Here is a 22,453-nt window from a genome sequence, read left to right on the forward strand (position 1 = left end):
AATAGTTTGTTCCCACAAGGATGGTAAAACAAACTCTGTGTGTGTGTGTGTGTGTGTGTGTGTGTGTGTGTGTGTGTGTGTGTGTGTGTGTGTGTGTGTGTGTGTGTGTGTGTGTGTGTGTGTGTGTGTGTGTGTGTGTGTGTGTGTGTGTGTGTGTGTGTGTGTGTGTGTGTGTGTGTGTGTGTGTGTGTGTGAAAGAGAGAGAGAGAGAGAAGGCTATGGAAGTTCTGTTCACTGCAAGTCCACAGACAAGGGAAGCAGGGTAGGCCAAACTCAAACCAGACCCCAGGGGGTCAGAATCCACAGACAAGCACTTCCTGATAGAACCTAATCCTGGGTAGTAGACCTCATGAGAACCAGAGATTCATCTCTTAAAAAACAATGGGGTCCACATGAGAGTCTGAGTCCTAAATGCCACCCTATTCCTTATATAGTATAGTATAGTGTAGTTCTTTTGACCAGAGTCCTGGTCTAAAAGAGTGCACTATAAAGGAATAGGGTTCCATTTGGGATGAAGCCTCACTCTGCTGACCAGGATCAGCTTACACAGCTCTGTTTGTTCTATAATGGAACCAAGATGGCGATCACCGTCAACAGGGAAGAAATCAGCAGGTTTCAATACAGATGGTTAGGTTTTTACTTAACTGTGTGTGATGTAAAGGTTCATAAGACGGTCGTCACATAGTGCTGATAACTTAGGTCTAAGTAATGTTAACTTATGACTAATAAGTTATGACGAAGACCTGTGGTGAATGTTTTTTTGACAGTGTGTTTTTGTGGGGGGTGGGAGGTGTTGATGGTTTGTTTGTTTGTTGTTTGTTTGTTACAGATACTAAATAAATATGGCTTCTGTTTGTGGGATACCATTTTTAAAAGTGCATGCAGCATCTGACCATTTAAATATAGCTCCCATGCTGTTGGTCAGGAGAATACTGTGAAGAACTGTGATTAACCCAGAATGGATTTGTATGTTGTTGTTTTCTACATGTTTTCTAATTGAGTGCTCTTAATGGTGCCAGAGCATGATGACTAATTGAACCATTTTCATAGATAGATTTAGGAAGTTTCATCTCTAACCTAGCTCTTCTCTCCTAATCCACCCCACAGGATGGAAAGTTTGGCGGTAGCGCCCCGGGGCCTGTAAGCCAGGAGGGCGTGCTGACGCAGGGTCTGCAGTACGCTGAGGATGCAGCGGAGCATGAGAACATGAAGGCAGTGCTGAAGAGCAGCTTGCAGGGCTGCAGTGACAGTGGAGCGTCCACCGTGCCAGGCCTACGTACACGCACCAGAGCCAGCAGGCCAGGTCAGTCTGACAGACCACCACCTTCACACAACTCCTGTCAAAAAGGGAAACTTCTGGACTTTTCTTTTTTTACAACGGCCAGCTCTACTACACCTGAGGTTGATTCTGTCTGTCCTTCTCTTCTCTCCTTTTCTCCTTCTCTTTCTCTGCTTGCCTTCTCTACTTCTCTTCTTGTTTTCTCTCCTTCTCTTCTCTCCTTGACTTTTCTCCTTCTCTTCTCTCCTTCTCTTTCTCTCCTTGTCTTCTCTACTTCTCTTCTTGTTTTCTCTCCTTCTCTTCTCTCCTTGACTTTTCTCCTTCTCTTCTCTCCTTCTCTTTCTCTCCTTGTCTTCTCTACTTCTCTTCTTGTTTTCTCTCCTTCTCTTCTCTCCTTGTCTTCTCTTGTTCTCGTCTCTCCTTCTCTCCTTCTGTTCTCTCCTTGTCTTCTCTCCTTCTCTTTTCTCCTTGTCTTCTCTTCTGCTCTTCTCTCCTTCTCTCCTTATCTTCTCTCCTAGGCCGTGTGGGTCCTTGGGGCTCATCAGTGATTGAAGACCCACCTAATTGCACAGAGACAGACGCTGCAGATGAGATCATGGAGCGCATCGTCAGGTCAGCCACTCAGGGGCCCAGGACACGGACAGAGCCTCGCGAGAGGAAGAGGTCCAGAGCCAACCGCAAGTCACGTGAGTCAGAGGGCTTTTTTTACAGTAACAAAATATTTGAAGTAAGAGTTGCCTTTGTTTGACATCAGATTTGCAACTTTTCTTTTTACAGTATCCTTACATTAGCTTTGGATGTGATGTGGCCAAAGGTTTAACTGCCCTCGACATCTGATTGTGGACTTTCTGTCAGTGTTAATGCACACTATCTTATTTTCCAGCATCACCTGAGTGATACAGTTCAACAACACCATGCTACAGTAAATACATCCAGTTCTATTTAAACCTCTTCATGTCTCTCTCTCTCTCTGTCTCTGTCTCTCTCTCTCTCTCTCTCTCTGTCTCTCTCTCTCTCTGTCTCTCTCTCTGTCTCTCTCTCTCTCTCTCTCTCTGTCTCTCTCTCTGTCTCTCTCTCTCTCTGTCTCTCTCTCTCTCTCTCTCTGTCTCTCTCTCTCTGTCTCTCTCTCTCTGTCTCTCTCTGTCTCTCTCTCTCTGTCTCTCTCTCTCTCAATTCCATTCTGTCTCTCTCTGTCTCTCTCTGTCTCTCTGTCTCTCTCTGTCTCTCTCTCTCTCTCTGTCTCTCTCTCTCTCTCTCTCTCTCTCTCTCTCTGTCTCTCTCTCTCTCTATATATGTCTCTTTCTGTGTCTCTGTGTCTCTCTCTCTCTCTCTGTCTCTCTCTCTCTCTCTATGTCTCTCTCTCTGTGTCTCTCTGTCTCTCTCTCTCTGTCTCTCTCTTTGTCTCTGTCTCTGTCTCTCTCTCTCTCTCTCTCTCTTTCTCTGTCTCTCTCTATGTCTCCCTGCCCTCTTCCTCTCTACAGTGAGAAGAACACTGAAAAGCGGTCTGACGCCAGAGGAGGCCAATGCCTTGGGGTTGTCCAGTGGTTCAGAGATGGCTGTGTGACAGGAAGAGAAGTAGAGCTGGATCCGGCAGCACAGCACACACAGACACCTGGGAAACCCTCTTACCGCCCGCCCCGCCCTTCACTGACCCCTGACCTCTAACCCTTGCTCATCCAGCCAGCCAGTCAACTGCTGCACCATAGCTTCGCTTGGTCTTTCCCCTGGTTCAGCTTTATGATGACTGTAGCTCATCTTCCTGTCTGTGGTTTGTGCAGGTAGCTGTGACACAGTGTTCCACCTGGTTAAGATGGTAAACAATGTTCAGGAAGAGACCATGAGGAATATGGTCCTCATCCAGGATAATAGATGGTTTTCAGTGGAACAAAGTGGTATTCGTATAGGGGCAGTTAAAGGGGTTCAGTGATCCAGCTGACTCAGCTCCACACACACACACTCAGGTAAAGTTCAGCATCCAAACCACTACACTATGCTGCTGTGCCGACTTGAGTGTTTCTTAATGGTGTTGTTCCAATCAGTTGTTTCTCCTAACCTTTGAATATGAGGCTGAGGCCTTTGAGGAACAGCTCACATCCCAACTGTAAGTCTTAATCACTTGATGAAGCCCACAGTGACCACATGACTAGTGGTGAATCTCAGTTGTATTTCCTTGATTCCTCGTGTCTTCTATCCTCACCTGTCTACACAAGGCATTGGAGGACTAGATCTGAGGTTCGTCCTCCCTAACCTTTTCCTCAATTGAGATTCACCCTATGACTGAAAGATACAAACTGAGACTTACCTACACAGAAGACATTTAGCCTCAGGACTTCTAAAGGGAGGGACTTGCGAGTGCTTGAATCACTGTGGACTTGTGTCTGAACCAAAAAGGCCTCGGAGTTGAATAGTAAAGAAGTTAGCATTGACGCTAAATAAGTTAGCATTGACGCTAAATAAGTTAGCATTGACGCTAAATTAGTTAGCATCGATGCTAAATAAGTTAGCATTGATGTTAAAGACGTTAGCATTGATGTTAAAGACGTTAGCATTGATGTTATCTATCCCCACTTATGATGAGCTTGTGTGTTGGGCTTGGTGTCAGATAGTATTTTTAGTTTGAACAATTTTTGTTTATATAAAAAAAAAAAAATGTCTGTGTCCACAGGCTGTTTTGTTCTACTATACTACTGTGGTAGTTTTTTGGGTTTTAAAATACTTTAATGTGTGAGAAAAAGGTGCTCAGAGAAGGAATATTTGCACTGGATGTAGAAGTTGGATATTTAGAGGAAAGGAAGGGGAAATCCTTGACACACACTGATGTACCAATCAGATATCAGATGAATGAAAGAATCCCCCAGACAGAACCAATAACGAAACAGTAGCACAACTGATTATACACTCTAATTTCAGAGGAAACGTGAACAGATTCCTTTGACTTCTGCAAACTAAAATGTTTCCAATTTTGCATGTTGTTGATTCAGTTGGATTTTATACCGATGGAACAAACTGGAATTCCAAGAGGACACACCATGATGTGTTAAGAGGGAAGGTATCATTTACTACATACAATTGAATTACTGGTTTCCACTTTTAAAAAACACATAGCATATCAGAGTCATCAACGTTGGTGAGAACAGTCTGTGAGCTGACAAGTGTACAGAAGGGACGATGCTACTGGGTCCAGACAGACTGACGTCTGTCAATCACGCGTAGCGAATGTTACAGCTTTAGCCTATAGGCCTGCCTACAACATACATGTTCCAGCTTTAACCTATAGGCCTGCCTAGTACCTACAATTACACACGTGTTGCATGCATGACACCAGTGTTACGCAAGCTCCTGCTGTTGTTCGCTGCAAAGCCTTCTTCTATGGTTGAGACATACTTATTGTGGAGTGGTAGAACCGACAGGGAGATATATTTACACTAGTTACATTTACGTACTCTCTCTTTACTCTCTGTGTCAAAGAGTTAGGCAACATTTAACAATTGTTTAAAAAAGTAAGAGATGAATAATTGGTTATTATAGAAAAACGATATGAGCTTCAACTGAATGAGTGCCTTTTATAGACAAGTCTATTTATTCAGTAATGTTCAGGGAGATATTTGTTACAGAAAATGTTACTGTGTGTAATGAAAGGACTTCCTCCTTAGGTCAATTCAACAGCTGTGACTTCCTGTTTTCATTCTTTCCTAGATGAATACATGTCAGTACTATGTTCCATGGCTTTATGTCTTGGAAACAGTTCTCCTCTTCCATTTGCACATTGCAGTTTTATTTCGAATCACAACTAAACTAGGGTTATAGCTAATTGTCTAATGACAATATTTCCATTTTAGCAGTTTTGTCACAAAAAAATGATCTACAAAAAGATATTAGTTGTTTCCATTTGCCTTAATGTAGAATAAGGGCATATAGTATATCTGAACGTTCCTACACTGTTGACTTTTATTGAGGTGTAGTGGTTACAGTCAGCTAGATAGCTCGTTTTTTAAAGTGCATAATTCCAGTTTACATTTGGAATTGTGTAGAGAGTTGTATGATGATTCTACACAGTCACAAACATTCACTGTGATGGAAACAGCCATTGTCGACTAAACATGAAAGAATATATGCTTGCAGCAACACAAGCCACAACAAAACAGTCACACACCTACAAGTATACGTCTTTCTCATGGAGAACTTACAATTTGGTATGAAACTATCCAGCACCTTATACACCATTTGTAGCATGCGTCTTTCATTGAGGAAAAGCAGAACATTAACAGTGAGAAAGTATATTCTTTCAGCCTTTTTCTCAGATGGTCATTTGGAGTATTGTAACTCTGAGTACATGTAAAGTAATAATGGGGGAAGAATGCTGTAAAATGATGTAAATGTCACAACGATGTGTTTTATGTCTTTCACTTGTTGGTATTTTGTATAGAATAGTGTATTATAGGTTAAACAAAGCAGTGTTATTCTATGGAAATTGTAATTTAAGTGAAAACCAAACCATGCATGGTTTTAAAAAATGTCTACAGATGAGGCGTGTCACGTCATGTTATGGATAAAGGGAGATTTGATTTGATTTGAATGCTCAGAGGCTTTAGCGTTTGTTATGTTATATTGTTTTCCCTCCCCACATGACTTGAAACACATTAGGATAGACGGAGTGGTCGATGTAACCACCTAGGACTGGATTCAATCTGTATCGCTGAACTTCAGCGTTACCACCTAGGACTGGATTCAATCTGTATCGCTGAACTTCAGCGTTTTAGCGTGATTGAAAATGTTCCTGCATTAGCATAGACTGCATTCATGGTAAACACTGCATATGTCGGCTCCATCTGAAAGGATGCCATCTGTAACGCTTCAGCCCCTAGTACTCCTATGGAACCTTCAGCAGCCTTTCATTACATTGCACTCAATAAAACATGGAGTGTGTCCCAAATGGCACCCTATTCCCTATAGAGTGCACTACTTCTTCTTCTTTTTTTTTTACCAGGACCCATAGAGTCCAAAAGTAGTGTACTGTGTAGGGAATGGGGTGCCATTTGGGATGCAGACCATGCTTTCTGTGATTGGCTATATTATCTCCTTCTCCCCCACTGCTGTACTGTAAGTCAGTGTGGGACTTGGACACAAGCACATCCAGACTCAGTGAGCTTTTCTTGCGTCTTCGCCCCTCTAACAACAACTGTATGTATGAACATCTGGCAATAAAAGATCTCTTAAGAAACATTCAGAGACACTGTGTGAGTTATGTTGTGTGAGGGGGAAAAAAACATCTGATTCTTTGTTAAATGTGTTCTGGTAATAATCCCAGAGCAACTATTAGTAGTCTGGTCCTTTACTGTATCTGATGGAGTATACTGAATTCATGTCCATCATTTTCACTCCTGTCAATGATAATGCACCTGGAACCCTGTTCCCCTGGTTGCACTGTAGCCTAGAGTTGTCTACACTACATGTGACCAACCTAAAAGTACTTGTTACATTTTGAATGCTTAGCAGGACAGGAAAATGGTCCAATTCACACACTTAACTAGAACATCCCTACTACCTCTGATCTGACAGACTCACTAAACACACATGCTTTGTTTGTAAATGATGTCTGAGTGTTGGAGTGTGCCCCTGGCTATCCGTAAATTAAAAACAAGACATTTGTGCCATCTGGTTTGCTTAATACAAGGAATGTGAAATTATTTATACTTTTAATACTTAAGTACTTTTAAAACCAAACACTTTTGGACTTTTACTCAAGTAGTATTTTACTGGGTGACTTTCACTTTTACTTGAGTCATTTTCTATTAAGGTATCTTTAAATTTACTCAAGTATGACAATGTGGTACTTTTTCCACCACTGCCAACAGAGGGGGTATGGGACAAGGCTAACCAACAGAGGGGGTATGGGACAAGGCTAACCAACAGAGAGGGTATGGGACAAGGCTAACCAACAGAAGGGGTATGGGACAAGGCTAACCAACAGAAGGGGTATGGGACAAGGCTAACCAACAGAGAGGGTATGGGACAAGGCTAACCAACAGAGAGGGTATGGAGGACAAGACTAACCAACAGAGAGGGTATAGGACAAGGCTAACCAACAGAGAGGGTATGGGACAAGGCTAACCAACAGGGAGGGTATGGGACAAGGCTAACCAACAGAGGGGGTATGGGACAAGACTAACCAACAGAAGGGGTATGGGACAAGGCTAACCAACAGAGAGGGTATGGGACAAGGCTAACCAACAGAGAGGGTATGGGACAAGGCTAACCAACAGAGAGGGTATGGAGGACAAGGCTAACCAACAGAGAGGGTATGGGACAAGGCTAACCAACAGAGAGGGTATGGGACAAGGCTAACCAACAGAGAGGGTATGGGACAAGGCTAACCAACAGAGAGGGTATGGGACAAGGCTAACCAACAGAGAGGGTATGGAGGACAAGGCTAACCAACAGAGAGGGTATGGGACAAGGCTAACCAACAGAGAGGGTATGGGACAAGGCTAACCAACAGAGAGGGTATGGGACAAGGCTAACCAACAGAGAGGGTATGGGACAAGGCTAACCGACAGAGAGGGTATGGAGGACAAGGCTAACCAACAGAGAGGGTATGGGACAAGGCTAACCAACAGAGAGGGTATGGGACAAGGCTAACCAACAGAGAGGGTATGGGACAAGGCTAACCAACAGAGAGGGTATGGGACAAGGCTAACCAACAGAGAGGGTATGGGACAAGGCTAACCAACAGAGAGGGTATGGGACAAGGCTAACCGACAGAGAGGGTATGGAGGACAAGGCTAACCAACAGAGAGGGTATGGGACAAAGCTAACCAACAGAGAGGGTATGGGACAAGGCTAACCAACAGAGAGGGTATGGAGGACAAGGCTAACCAACAGAGAGGGTATGGAGGACAAGGCTAACCAACAGAGAGGGTATGGGACAAGGCTAACCAACAGAGAGGGTATGGGACAAGGCTAACCAACAGAGAGGGTATGGGACAAGGCTAACCAACAGAGAGGGTATGGGACAAGGCTAACCGACAGAGAGGGTATGGGACAAGGCTAACCAACAGAGAGGGTATGGGACAAGGCTAACCAACAGAGAGGGTATGGGACAAGGCTAACCGACAGAGAGGGCTAACCAACATAGAGAGTATGGGACAAGGCTAACCAACAGAGAGGGTATGGGACAAGGCTAACCAACAGAGAGGGTATGGGACAAGGCTAACCAACAGAGAGGGTATGGAGGACAAGGCTAACCAACAGAGGGCTCTGAATCAGGACAGAAACAACCGCTGACAGTGTGTATGGGTTCCTCTGGTGGTGACTGACTAGTGCTGCAGCCCAACTATGTCAAAGCAAAACAAAAAAAACTTTCAACAATGTCAATGAGAAGGTGAGAATATTTGTGCAGGATTGATTGGTATAAAACCAATGTTAAAAAAAAGTATATTTTGTTTATCTCAATGATGTTTATACTTGTCAATGCCACAGATTCCCCCCCATTTATTTTGTCTGTGAGAAGTTGATATCCAATACAAACCACAAAGAAACATTCAAATCGACAAGAAAAGTCCAACCTCTTTATTTTCAGTCCACATTACCCAAGCTGTAATTCACTGATCCACACGGATCACTAACCTGCTCCAGAGTTTACACAGGATCATCACACATACCAATACCCTTGTTCAGGTGTTCACACATGATCATCACACAAAACTCCTATTTGGTCTTGTTTAATGTGTCTATGTCCACAGGTGTTATGGATATTTAAACATGATAACGGTGTGTGTTTTGTAAGCAGAGAGGAGAGGATGAACAACTAGCTCAAAAAAAGGAAACAGGAAAAACTACTACTACAGAAAGCACAGAAAAATTCAAAAAGATGAGATTCAGCTGAATGTGTGAATCCTTGTTTATACCTGGTGCAAACCCCAGTCCTCTGTCCTGATCTTGTCCACATGGTAGTAAAATGGGTCTTGTATCTATCCACCAATTGCACTGTGACCAGACTTCCTGGTCCCTCCCTATATGCAAATGATTTGAGAGCTATTCTTTCAAAATAATACATATTTATTTTAAGACACATATTGATGACATAAGACAAAGGTGCTAAATGTCAATATTTTAGAAGGTGTTATAATTGTGATTTAAATGGATTCACTGCCCATATGTCTACACGTGTACGATATCCAGACACAATGTGTGCCTGACTACCTTCGGGGGTGGTCAGGATGATCTGATCACAATGCCTTTTTTAAATCATCTACACCGGTCTGAAAATGTGGGCACAATCAGAATGTGGACATGATCAAGACAAAGGATACATGTTATAACCAGGTAGAAACAGTGCTTTAGGGAATCCAGTACAACCTAAGACATGATCTGCTCTATACAATTGGTGAACTAATAGCAAGGGCACATATCAATTATTACATAATTTGTCTGTCTCCTGATCTCATTATTCAAACCTATCAATATATAGTATTTTCCCTGAACAAATTTTGCACAGTACCTTACAATTGTTTCGATAAATGACATATTGGAGTATTCCCTTTCTAACAGACAATGATTGACTTTGTAAAACCCCCAGAACGGACAAGCTGTCAAGCAGAAAGAAAGCATATGTATTCATTTTTGTATTGCTACATTTACAACATTTCAGTTCGTTTTTTTTTTTTTTTTTTTTGCATAATTCTTCCTGTTTGCAGTTTGGTGTATGGCTGCAATGAAGTATGGCAAATGTCTGTCGTATAGCACCAAAAGACTGTTTGCTGGCCAGACATTTGATGACTTGTATTGTATGGTGTAGAAATAGTACATAGCAAAAATGTGCAATGCAGCTCAATCTTTTTGCCTGCAAGGTGATTACATTTTACAAAACAGCAAAGAGAAACAATGCTAACAGCATATTACTAGACAAATAAAGCTGGTCAACACAGTCAGTACAAGTCTGCTCCGTGTTCCATTGTGATTCAACTACTCCTTCTGTATCCCAGGTTCTACGTGTTGCTTTCTGGTCATCTGAGAGGGATACAAAACCACTAGGAGCTGAAAGTCAGACATGTTACGCAGTGAGCGCTCGCTTGGTACAGTAATGTACTTGCCCAAGATTTGACAATAAAACATGTTTTTCAAGTTTTTTCAAAAAGATTTTGTTCCAATTACAAATAAAATAAAAAGGTAGAATGACAGTCTGGTTGCATCCAGGTTACCTTCATTTAAAAACAGGTTACGGGGGGAGATCATTACCAGAATTGAACTTGATCATTTGGGGTTTGTCTAAAAAGCATTAACATAGTTATAGAAAAACAGAAACCCAGATTGTAGCTTCGATAAGCCAGAGTACGGGAACTAAAGGTTCCCATTCTTACAAAATACTTTACTTTTTATTTTTTAAATCTCAGTAATTCAAGAAGTTATATTAATATATAGCACCAGCCATCTTGGGGATGTATGTTCTGAAAGAGACAATGTGGTGGTGAACTAAATAGCATAACCCAGACAGCAGTGAGACAAAATGCTGAATTCCCCAAAGAACTAAAAGTGCAGTCCCACTCCAGCAAATTCCCAGACCCAAGCTATCTAACCCCGGCCACAGAACACCTCTCCTCTCCTACCACCTCTATGCCAACTGATGAGGTGCTTCAAGCATTTCCATGAGGAACGTGTCGATAGGGGTGTCACCAATCAGCTTGAAGAAGAACAGGTGCTCCAAACACTTCAAGCCAATAGAACGCAGTGCTGGCAGCCTGAGGAGGAGCTTAGCAAACCTGAGGGGGAGGGGTGAAGAGTGAGGGAATGAAATAACGGGACATTAATAAGCTACATGAATGCAGCAGCAATACTCCTAGCTCTTACAGGGTCAGTTAGCAGCACAACCACGGGAGAGCAGATTAGTATGTATTGTTTTACACACAATACAAATGTATTTATCCAGGATGTACATGCCTTTTAGTGTATGAGATACTAGTACTAATTCATGTAGCACATGAATGCCTACCTTCCCTGCTGCTCGGGGTATTTCTGCTTGCAGTAGGCTTCCAGTGACGCATAGACCTTCTCTCTCAGGAGCTCCACCTCTCCGGTGTTGGACAGACCTTTAGCGTCTGAGGGAGGGATACAACAGTTATTAACAGTTATTAACCATGACAGTAAAGGTGCAGAGGTAACATTGTGTATGATGGACTAATGGGAACAATAGAGCACCTGGGTTGAAGAGGACGATGGCTCGGAGGCAGCCCAGCTCTGTCTTGTCCATCTGCATGTCTCTCATCTTACTGACCAGCTCAGTGAGAACCCTACAGGAGGCCGTAAAGAGAGGTGGAGAGAGTTGTCTACATAGATGTACACTTGGTGTGTGTGTGTGTGTGTGTGGGTGTAGGTTATTACCGGTCAAATATGGCTCCCACCTCAGCACTCTGCACACTCTCCCTGTGGGGGTCAATTACAGCGTGTTATCACATGATGATGATCACAGAATTTAATACAACACTGTTATTATATACTTCTATGGTAATTATGCTATTATTATATTGTACGTTTTCCCTATTAGTGGTTAATGTTATGGGAAGCTGATCCTAGGTCTGTACCTAGGGGTAACTTAGCCGCATACTGTGTGCCCAGCTGTCAAAGATGGCTGCCACCTCTGGACTGTGTGCCTACCTGTCAAAGATGGCCGCCACCTCTGGACTGTGTGCCTACCTGTCAAAGATGGCTGCCACCTCTGGACTGTGTGCCTACCTGTCAAAGATGGCCACCACCTCTGGACTGTGTGCCTACCTGTCAAAGATGGCCGCCACCTCTGGACTGTGTGCCTACCTGTCAAAGATGGCCACCACCTCTGGACTGTGTGCCTACCTGTCAAAGACGGCCGCCACCCCTGCACTGTGTGCCTACCTGTCAACGATGGCCGCCACCCCTGCACTGTGTGCCTACCTGTCAAAGATGGCCGCCACCCCTGCACTGTGTGCCTACCTGTCAACGATGGCCGCCACCCCTGCACTGTGTGCCTACCTGTCAAAGACGGCCGCCACCCCTGCACTGTGTGCCTACCTGTCAACGATGGCCGCCACCCCTGCACTGTGTGCCTACCTGTCAAAGATGGCCGCCACCCCTGCACTGTGTGCCTACCTGTCAAAGATGGCCGCCACCCCTGCACTGTGTGCGTTGTCCCGGTGTAGCTCATTGGCCAGCAGGACCCCGTCCTTCACAGCGATGGAGCGGTGTGAGAAGGAGGCGATCAGAAGTTCATTCCACCCTGACACACACAGGAGAAAAAGAGGGGAGAAGACGGAGAGGAGCAGAGGAGGGAGAAGAGACCGAAGGGACGGGACAGATACACAGGACGGAAGAGCAGAGAGGATCAGAGAAGGGAGGAGGAGAGACCTCATCAACAACCTCTGGGGCAGTTGCTACTGTGTCCAGCAGAGTCTATCATGTATCAAATTGCTTGTTGTTCACTTACTCTACATTAGTGGAGCTTCAAATTAGTGGATTCGGCTATTTCAACAGTTCTGCTACAATAGCCCCCTGATGAATCCCTGGTAAAAACATTTCTGCTACAATAGCCCCCTGACGAAGGACAGTAAAGACATTTCTGCTACAATAGCCCCCTGACAAAGGACATTAAAGACATTTCTGCTACAATAGCCCCCTGACAAAGGACATTAAAGACATTTCTGCTACAATAGCCACCTGACGAAGGACAGTAAAGACATTTCTGCTACAATAGCCCCCTGACAAAGGACATTAAAGACATTTCTGCTACAATAGCCCCCTGACAAAGGACATTAAAGACATTTCTGCTACAATAGCCACCTGACGAAGGACAGTAAAGACATTTCTGCTACAATAGCCCCCTGACAAAGGACATTAAAGACATTTCTGCTACAATAGCCCCCTGACGAAGGACAGTAAAGACATTTCTGCTACAATAGCCCCCTGACGAAGGACAGTAAAGACATTTCTGCTACAATAGCCCCCTGACAGTAAAGACATTTCTGCTACAATAGCCCCCTGACGAAGGACAGTAAAGACATTTCTGCTACAATAGCCCCCTGACGAAGGACAGTAAAGACATTTCTGCTACAATAGCCCCCTGACGAATCCCTGGTAAAGACATTTCTGCTACAATAGCCCCCTGACGAAGGACAGTAAAGACATTTCTGCTACAATAGCCCCCTGACGAATCCCTGGTAAAGACATTTCTGCTACAATAGCCCCCTGACGAAGGACAGTAAAGACATTTCTGCTACAATAGCCCCCTGACAGTAAAGACATTTCTGCTACAATAGCCCCCTGACAGTAAAGACATTTCTGCTACAATAGCCCCCTGACGAATCCCTGGTAAAGACATTTCTGCTACAATAGCCCTCTGACGAAGGACAGTAAAGACATTTCTGCTACAATAGCCCCCTGACAGTAAAGACATTTCTGCTTCAATAGCACCCTGACGAAGGATGGATAAAGCACAAGAATAAAGCAGACAATTAGCGGCTGCAGGCTGCTCTTTATTTTATTTTGTTATTTAAATAATATATATACAGTACCAGTCAAAAGTTTGGACACACCGACTCATTTAAGGGATTTTCTTTAGTTTGACTATTTTCTACATTGTAGAATAAGAGTGAAGACATCAAAACTATGAAATAACATATGGAATCATGTAGTAACACAAAAAAAGTGTTAAATCAAAATATATTTTATATTTGAGATCTTCAAAGAAGCTACAATTTCCATTGATGATCGCTTTGCACACGCTTGACATTCTCTCAACCAGCTTCATGAGGTAGTCACCTGGAATGTATTTCACAGCTGTGCCTTGTTAAACGTACATTTGTGGAATTTCTTTCCTTCTTAATGCGTTTGAGCCAATCAGTTGTGTTGTGACAAGGTATGGGTGGTATACAGAAGATAGCCCTATTTGGTAAAAGACAAGAAGGCAAGAACAGCTCAAATAAGCAAAGAGAAACGACAGTCTATAATTACTTTAAGAAATGCAGGTCAGTCAATCCTGACAATTTCAATAACTTTTAAAGTGCAGTCACAAAAACCAAGCACTTTGATGAAACTGACTCACCACCGCAGGAAAGGAAGACCCAGAGTTAATTCTAATGAACTTATCTTCTGCAGCCGAGGTAACTGCGCCTCAGATGGCAGCCCAAATAAATGCTTCACAGAGTTCAAGTAACAGACATCTCAACATGGTCAAATTGCTGCAAAGAAACCATTACTAAAGTACACCAACAAGAAGAAGAGTCTTACTTGGGCCAATAAACACGAGCAATGGATATTAGACTGGTGGAAATGTCCTTTGGTCTGAGGAGTACAAATGTTTGATTCCAACCGCCGTGTCTGTGAAATGCTGGGTAAGTGAACGTATGATCTCTGCATGTGTGAAGCATAGAGGAGGTGGTGTGATGGTGCTTTGCTGGTGACACCGTCTGATTTATTTAGAATTCAAGGCACTCTTAACCAGCATGGCTACCACAGCATTCTGCAGGGATACTCCATCCCATTTGGTTTGCGCTTAGTTGGACTATCAACCCCTCTTTGCATTGTGTGCCCCCCATAACCCCCTGCTGCTACTCTCTGTTTATCATATATGCATAGTCACTTTAACTATATACATTAATGTACATACTACCTCATTTGGGCCAACCAACCAGTGCTCCCGCACATTGGCTAACCGGGCTATCTGCATTGTGTCCCACCCACCACCCACCCACCTCTCTTTTACGCTACTGCTACTCTCTGTTCATCATATATGCAGTCACTTTAACCATATCTACATGTACATACTACCTCAATCAGCCCGACTAACCGGTGTCTGTATGTAGCCTCGCTACTTTTATAGCCTCGCTACTGTATATAGCCTGTCTTTTCACTATTGTTTTATTTCTTTACCAACCCATTGTTCACCTAATACATTTTTTGCACTATTGGTTAGAGCCTGTAAGTAAGCATTTCACTGTAAGGTCTACCTAAACCTGTTGTATTCAGCGCACATGACAAATAAACTTTGATTTGAACACACCTCCAGGCTGTGTAAAGGCTATTTGACCAAGAAGGAGAGTGGTTGAGTGCTGCATCAGATGACCTGGCCTCCACAATCACCTGACCTCAGCTCAATTGAGATGGTTTGGAATAAGTTGGACCGCAGAGGAAAAGCAGCCAACAAATGCTCAGCATATGTGGGAACTCCTTCAAGACTGTTGGAAAAGCATTTCAGGTGAAGTTGGTTGAGAGAATGCCATGAGTGTGCAAAGCTTTCATCAAGGCCAAGGGTGGCTACTTTGAAGAATCTAAAATATAAAACATTTTGATTTGTTTAACACTTTTTTTGGTTACTACACGATTCCATGTGTTATTTCGTAGTTGTGTCTTCACTGTTATTCTACAATGTAGAAAAATAGTTGAAATAAAGAAAAACCCTTGAACGACTAGGTGTCTGAAAACTTTTGACTGGTACAGTATATATTAAAACACACCCCCTCCCACAGAGTTGGGTACTAAACCATTTTTTTTATGTTACTTATTATTTTAAATATTCAAAAAATAATTAAGGGGCCATCTCTTTTCGCCTCTTCACTGTTGACGTAGAGACTGGTGTTTTGCAGGTATTATTTAATGAAGCTGCCAGTTGAGGATTGAGGTGTCTGTTTCTCAAACTAGACACTCTAATGTACTTGTCTTGTATTATAATAGCAGGATATATGGTCTTGTTTTATAATAGCAGGATATATGTGCATGTAATACAATTGATAGTGGTTAGGAATAATCTCACAATAGGGGCAGCTCCTTCTCTATGATCAGTCGTTTTGGGCTCCTCACTGGTAGATACATGTACACTATCATACGCACTACTCTGGTTGCCTCTTGAATGAATACGGGAACAGAAAATCACTTGTAAACTCTATTCTTTGAGACAGTGCATATCACATCCAGCCTCCTGGTGTCTCCCTCCCTCCAGACAATGGTACCTGCACGCAGGAGGATGACCTGGTCGTCCAGGGGCAGCTCAGAGAAGTGGGGGATCCTCTTGGCCCACTCCACCAACGCAAACAGCTGCTTGTCTGCAGTCTGGCAGATGTTTGTCACCGCATCATGGGGCTAAAACACAAAAAAAGATACAAAAATCCCATAAAATGCAATAACAGACCCTAAAAGCCAATGCTGAAGCTAGAATTAATGCAATAATCAGTAGTAGGAAAGAAAACACTTTAAAACGCCATGCTAAAGAGAGAGCAGTTTATCTAACGTTTTTAAAGAATATTCATGCCAAGAGCTGAGTAGTAGGCTATGAATCAGAGGCAGATAACTCCTTTTACTGACACAGCAACATTTCCAGAAACTTTCCCGGGTGGAGGACTCCCTGAGTTAGGAATAAACACAGAAGAACTCCTCCAACCGGGATTTCCGGAAAATATGGGAATTTTGCAACCCTATTACTGATCCAGTCAACAGTATAGCCCTGTATACTCACAGAGCTACCAGCGGAGCCTGTATCAGAGTGGAGCTCCGCCCTCTGCTCCACGGACGTCTCTGCCTCCAAGATCTTCTCCACGGGCATCTCCTCGTTCACAGCACTGCTGCACTCCAGTCCCTCCTCTCGCTCCCTGATCCTCTGACGCTCCTCCTGGACTGCTGCACCCCGCCATGCATCCAACCACACCACAGAGCCAGGAGGGGAGAGGGAGAGACAGGAGACAGGAAGAGGGGCGTGGGTTAATAGGAGAGAGGGGCGGGAGGGAGTCACAAGGTTAGAAAAGACAAAGTGACAGAAGAAAGGAAAGGAGGAAGTTGTGCCCATCTTAACTCCTGTTAGGCTTCATCCAAACAGGGTGAAAGGTCAAATTGGTATACTTTCATATAACAATGCATTCATTTCTTAGCCAATGTGTTGTGAGAATTAGCCTACCAGTGTGTGCCAAGCATTTGTTATTTAATTGCACTCTCTCAATACCACATCCAATCATATAATTTATCATCTCTCCATTCTCCCAATGTCTTTATCCTTACATTTCTGACGTTCATCTTGGACCACTATAGAAAGAGGGAGAGAAAGAATAGGGGGAAAGAAAAGGAAGAGAGGGGTTAGTTATATGAACCTACGCTCTCCCCCTGTTTTGTTAATGACTTTGAAAACAACGTACCATCCCCCCACACAATATGATCAAATAGAAGTTATCGTCAAAGGTTTTACTGGGCTAGGTCTACATTCAACACAATTCAATCATTTCATCAAATGATTCTGGCCTTTGAACTAGACCATTTTACAACGGCCTACGTCACAAATCAATTTAAAATGTAATTCATTAAAGAAAATGTAGTCAAGTTTGAGATTCTGCAGATATAAAAAACACATTTCTCAATCGCTCCCTCCAATTTTTTTCATGTTGCCCTTTCAAAAGCACTCCTACAAACTCTCAAAGTTGAAAAATATGGATGGCCCAAAACCATTAGGCTCTGCTCCAAATGTTCAGTCCCTCCCTTCCCTCTTCATGATAATAGCCAGACGTTCAGTCCTTCTCTACCTTCCCTCTTCATGATTATAGCCAGACGTCCAGTCCTTCTCTACCTTCCCTCTTCATGATAATAGCCAGACGTTCAGTCCTTCCTTACCTTCCCTCTTCATGATAATAGCCAGACGTTCAGTCCTTCCTTACCTTCCCTCTTCATGCCCATAGCCAGACACTTCTGGTAGCGACAGTACTGGCAGCGATTGCGCTGGCGCTTGTCCACCAGGCATTCTTTGTTATCCCTGCAGGTGTAGCTCAGGTCCTTGCGCACTGTGCGTTTGAAGAAGCCCTTGCAACCTTCACAGCTGTACACACCATAGTGCTTACCTGCGGGAAGGGGGAGACTTGTCACACCAACATTTTAAAAACGATACGACACCAGGCCAGCTAAAAAAAAAAAGTTATTTTTTTTAAATCACAGACACACATTCATACATGAATAAACTCAGAAAAGCAGTACCGCAGTGAACACCTTTAAAATGAAAAAATAAAAAGATATTCAATCAGTGACCTAGAATCCTGTTCGCCCCATCCCCCAGACGCGTGTTCCCGTTTTCTAAGAATTCACACTTCTACTCAATACAACACATTAAATGTAGCGTCACACCGATCACTGTATAATAGAATACTGCATAGAATGTCTGATTTGCTAAGTTGTGCAAAGGCCTACCTGTGATTTGTCTGGAGGAATATACATCAGTGGAGGCTGCTGAAGGGAGGACGGCTCATAATAATGACTGGAACTGTGCAAATGGAATGGCATCAAACACATAGAAAACATGTGTTAGATACCATTCTGCTCCAGCCATTACCACGAGCCCGTCCTTCTCAATAAGGTGCTACCAACCTCCAGTGATATACTGTACATGCATAATGACCTGCGAGTCATTGTCTCAGTAAGAGGAAAACACAGCATGAAACCTTAACTCTTCAGTTAACAGGCACAAACACACACACACCACTTGCTGTCTCCCACAAACACACACTGCTCACAACTTTTAAAAACATCCGGCACCAAACAGAATTTAAGGAGTACCAGAAAGAAATAGATTTGTTGATATAGCTTAGTCTTCCATCAGGCCAACAGTATATGAATCCTACCTTTTGAAGCACATCTCATGAGTAGCAGACCCTTTTCCTTTCTTCCTGTTCCAATCAAAATTGTCCTAAACCTACTGCCAAGGTACCAGGTTGTTAGCTAGCTAGGTAACATGATTGAACATTGTTTGTTATCAAAACAATAATTAGCGACCCGGTATTAGTTTAAAATGGCTCGCAATTCATTTATTTGTATTATATAAAATGTGCGCAAAAGGCATCTCTGGTAATATGGGACTTATTTTAGAGACAAGACGTTTTTTTGCTGTAAAGCAGCAAGGATGCCTGTCGCCAAGCGGTCCTCCATTTTCCCTCTCTGACACTCAGCGGCTGCATGACCGTGAACTTGAAGTCTACTCAGACTGGTCTGTGCTCTTGGTTATAACAGGCCATGAAATGATACAATACAGCAACATTGCTCGCTGCTCCAATGTAAGAAATCTAACAACAGAAGACTCGTCAGGGTCTGGGTCTGCTTCCCCGCTCGCCATCATGGCTAAATTATATTTGACGGCGGAATAGACGCACATTAAGAATGGACGGAGAGAAGCAGGTGAGTGAGGGGCGGGCAGGTAGGGAAAGCTAAGAGAAGCAGGTGAGTGAGGGGCGGGCAGGTAGGGAAAGGTAAGAGAAGCAGGTGAGTGAGGGGCGGGCAGGTAGGGAAAGGTAAGAGAAGCAGGTGAGTGAGGGGCGGGCAGGTAGGGAAAGCTAAGAGAAGCAGGTGAGTGAGGGGCGGGCAGGTAGGGAAAGCTAAGAGAAGCAGGTGAGTGAGGGGTGGGCAGGTAGGGAAAGCTAAGAGAAGCAGGTGAGTGAGGGGCGGGCAGGTAGGGAAAGCTAAGAGAAGCAGTATGCGCAGGCCACAGCTGCCACACGTGACCTGCGCATACAAGAGACTATTTATAAAATTCAACTGAATTTATAAACAAAACTGACTTTATAAACATTTAATAACAGGCACGTTCTTTAGAGGGCTGAAAAAGTCAGTAGTATCATATGAAACAGTACTACGGTATTCTAAGTATCATGATGTTTTGGTAGCGTGATATTACCGTGGTACCGGTATACACTATGTAGGAATGAGGACAGATTTCGTTTTTTGATGAGCAGTTACGCAGAGCTTCACTAATTAATGAATCTGCAGCGTTTCAAGTGCCTTTATTGTTTATATAGTGACATAGAATCAAACAGGCCAGTAAAGAACATTGGTTAGACTGATGGGGAGAGGTCAGGACACACAGCTGAAGACAGCTGACAAAAAGGATTATCCTCTCTGAAATTGCCAGGGATTTAAAATAAGTCCCCGGCCCGACGTTTCACCTCTACTAACCCTGCTCTTAGTGCACAGCACTCACCAGAGGAGCGGTCTCCACAGATGGCACACATGCGTTTCTGGGAGAGCATTATCCCAGGGCTGTGTGCAGACATAGGCCTCAAGCCAAACGGGGGTTTGACATCATCCGAGCTGCTGATTGAGTGCATCCCCATTGTAGAGTTGATCTGTGCACAAACAAAAAGTGGAAAAAAAACAAAATATAACAATGCTGTTATCATGACTGATTAAAAAAAATAAACATCTAGGCTACGTAGGCTAGCCTAAATGTCAGCCTTTCTGTGCGCAGCAACAAACTTCAGCACTCGTCTGAGCTTGGAAATAATGCAAGAGAATAAACGCATACAGAGTAGGATCATTTAAATGCAAATATGAAAGCAAAACAAGGACCCTGGGTGTGTTTCTCACCTGGCTACTGCTAATAGGCCCATAACCCATGGAGGGTGCCACACCAGGGGAGCCCAGTGAGGGGCTGATGACTGAGAAAGGCGAGCCAAAGGTGCTGGTGGGACTGTTGGAGGCTGAACTGGTGGGCTGATGCGATGACATGGCTATTGAGCTACCCAGCGGAGAGGAGGATGTTGAGTTGTCTGAAGGACAATAATCTGTTGGGGTTGAAGGTTACATTATCACAATTGATAACTATTTTTCAAGACTAGCTACATCATCATGTGGCCAGCGAAATGTATTCACATAAATGCCACTTGTAGGCCCCTAGCTACATAGACAGCTGAAGATATTCAGCTGATTGTAAGACATTCAGTATTCTCACTGGTAATTATTTGATCTAACAACTTACTTACCAGTAGCTTGCTAGTTAGGTTGTCCCTGCTAGCTAGTTAGGTTGTTCCTACTAACTAGCTAGGTAACGTTAAACTGTTTAATTAAAACTAGAAAAGCCTAAATAACTGACATGTTAGCTTGCTAGCTACCATGGAATGGGGTATGCCCGGTACTGTAATAATGATAAATACTCCTTAATCGTATCAACTGACCTTAGATTTGACAGGCCTTCCTCCACATTACTAACGTTAGTTACTAGCTAGCTAAAATAAAACAAATGTCGTAGCTAGCTATGTTCGGTAGTTGGCTAACGAGTTGCCTCGCTAGGTAGTTAAATTTAAGACGGTCAGTTGACTTTAGCTAGCTAAACATTTTTATAAACACTCGTGTCATCCAAGTGGGCAAATGAGAGATCACTTTAATCCAGCGTTGGCAATGATAAAAAAGCTAACATGTACTTCTGGCTAACGTTAGAAAGCAATGGCAAATTAGACCAGACGTTAGCTAACTTTAGTTAGCACGTAGCTACTGTATGTAAACTAAACAAATGTATACGATGATTGTAAGCAATTAAATATCACAGCAAGCATCAACCGTTTAAAAACTCACACAATGTTTCGCTAGATAACTTGCCGGCTAGCTAGCTGTTTCAAAATCATTGGTAGTAGCTAGCCAGCGAGCTAACGTTAGCTGTCTAGTTAACTAATGCTAATGTTGGCCTCAAAAAAATATAAATTCGCGAGTTACAATTGGGGGAAACGCAATATACTCACTAGAAACACCTTCGGCACATCGTTGTAGGTTACATAACTATTTCTAGTTGCATATTATTTGCGAAATCCAAGAGACGGACCAAATGCGAGGTAATAGGCCTACACTCAAACCCCGTTTACTTGATGCTGTTGTTGTTTACACGGAAAGGAAGCCATGTTGGCTCAATGCCAGTGACAGTGTCTTTAGAGCCACAATGTCTCTGGGCAGAACAGTTGCAACATTCACCAGTGGTAGGACTAACGTTTCAATTTCCCTCTATATACTGTACCTAATATATTAAGGAAAATCAACAGATTCACAAATTAAACAACATTACATTTTACAAGTGTAACTATACTACTAGCCTACTATGAATATATGTGAATCAATGTAGACTACATCGATTGTGGACCTCAATTTGGGATATTTATCTGCTGATAATGAAAGATTATTCTGCAAAAGCCTCTTCCTAATACATTTCATGGTTGAATAATGGTGGTGGTTTGACAGGAGGACAGCTGGTTAAACTACATTTGACACATGCCTGTAAGACTTTTAGACTGCTTTATTTCACAATGATTCTTAATCTCAAATATGTTTAGGGTTAAATAATCCTTTAAAAAAAAGTATAAAACATGCAACCAATATGGCTCAGTGTCTGTTTGTTTATTCACTTTTCTCTTCATGTGATTATTTTGAGAG

At 43.1% G+C, this 22,453-nt stretch overlaps 2 protein-coding genes across 8 annotated transcripts in view; one reads left to right on the top strand and one right to left on the bottom strand.

Annotated features, from left to right (window-relative positions):
* The window catches only part of LOC110518388 (FH1/FH2 domain-containing protein 3-like), a 252,091-nt gene extending 245,589 nt beyond the window's left edge, over positions 1-6,502 (top strand). For all 5 annotated transcript variants that reach the window (XM_036937193.1, XM_036937201.1, XM_036937197.1 and 2 more), the window contains 3 exons: positions 1,108-1,303; positions 1,798-1,965; positions 2,761-6,502. In XM_036937193.1, the coding sequence (XP_036793088.1) occupies positions 1,108-1,303; positions 1,798-1,965; positions 2,761-2,843 (447 nt within the window). In that variant the 3' untranslated portion in view covers positions 2,844-6,502. The remainder of the gene's footprint in view (positions 1-1,107; positions 1,304-1,797; positions 1,966-2,760) is intronic.
* A 2,323-nt stretch (positions 6,503-8,825) lies between these two features.
* On the bottom strand, positions 8,826-21,973 carry LOC110506642 (retinoic acid receptor RXR-beta-A). 3 transcript variants are annotated; one of them, XM_036937211.1, is made up of 13 exons: positions 21,772-21,973; positions 20,624-20,820; positions 20,238-20,382; positions 17,935-18,114; positions 17,288-17,311; positions 16,752-16,912; positions 16,249-16,378; positions 12,433-12,524; positions 12,203-12,237; positions 11,657-11,698; positions 11,474-11,565; positions 11,268-11,373; positions 8,826-11,037 (listed from the first exon to the last, which is right to left on the bottom strand). In XM_036937211.1, exons 2-13 carry the CDS (start codon positions 20,762-20,764, stop codon positions 10,890-10,892), a joined length of 1,296 nt encoding a protein of 431 aa, XP_036793106.1. In that variant the 5' UTR covers positions 20,765-20,820; positions 21,772-21,973; the 3' UTR covers positions 8,826-10,889. The 3 variants fall into 3 exon arrangements, with proteins under 3 accessions (XP_036793106.1, XP_036793112.1, XP_036793102.1); XM_036937217.1 differs by lacking the exon at positions 12,203-12,237 and having other exon boundaries at positions 12,398-12,524; positions 16,752-16,909; XM_036937207.1 differs by lacking the exon at positions 12,203-12,237 and having other exon boundaries at positions 12,398-12,524.
* Between the last annotated feature and the right edge of the window lie 480 nt (positions 21,974-22,453).

Source organism: Oncorhynchus mykiss, chromosome 2 (genome assembly GCF_013265735.2).
Source record: "Oncorhynchus mykiss isolate Arlee chromosome 2, USDA_OmykA_1.1, whole genome shotgun sequence".
Classification (NCBI taxonomy): Eukaryota; Metazoa; Chordata; class Actinopteri; order Salmoniformes; family Salmonidae; genus Oncorhynchus; species Oncorhynchus mykiss.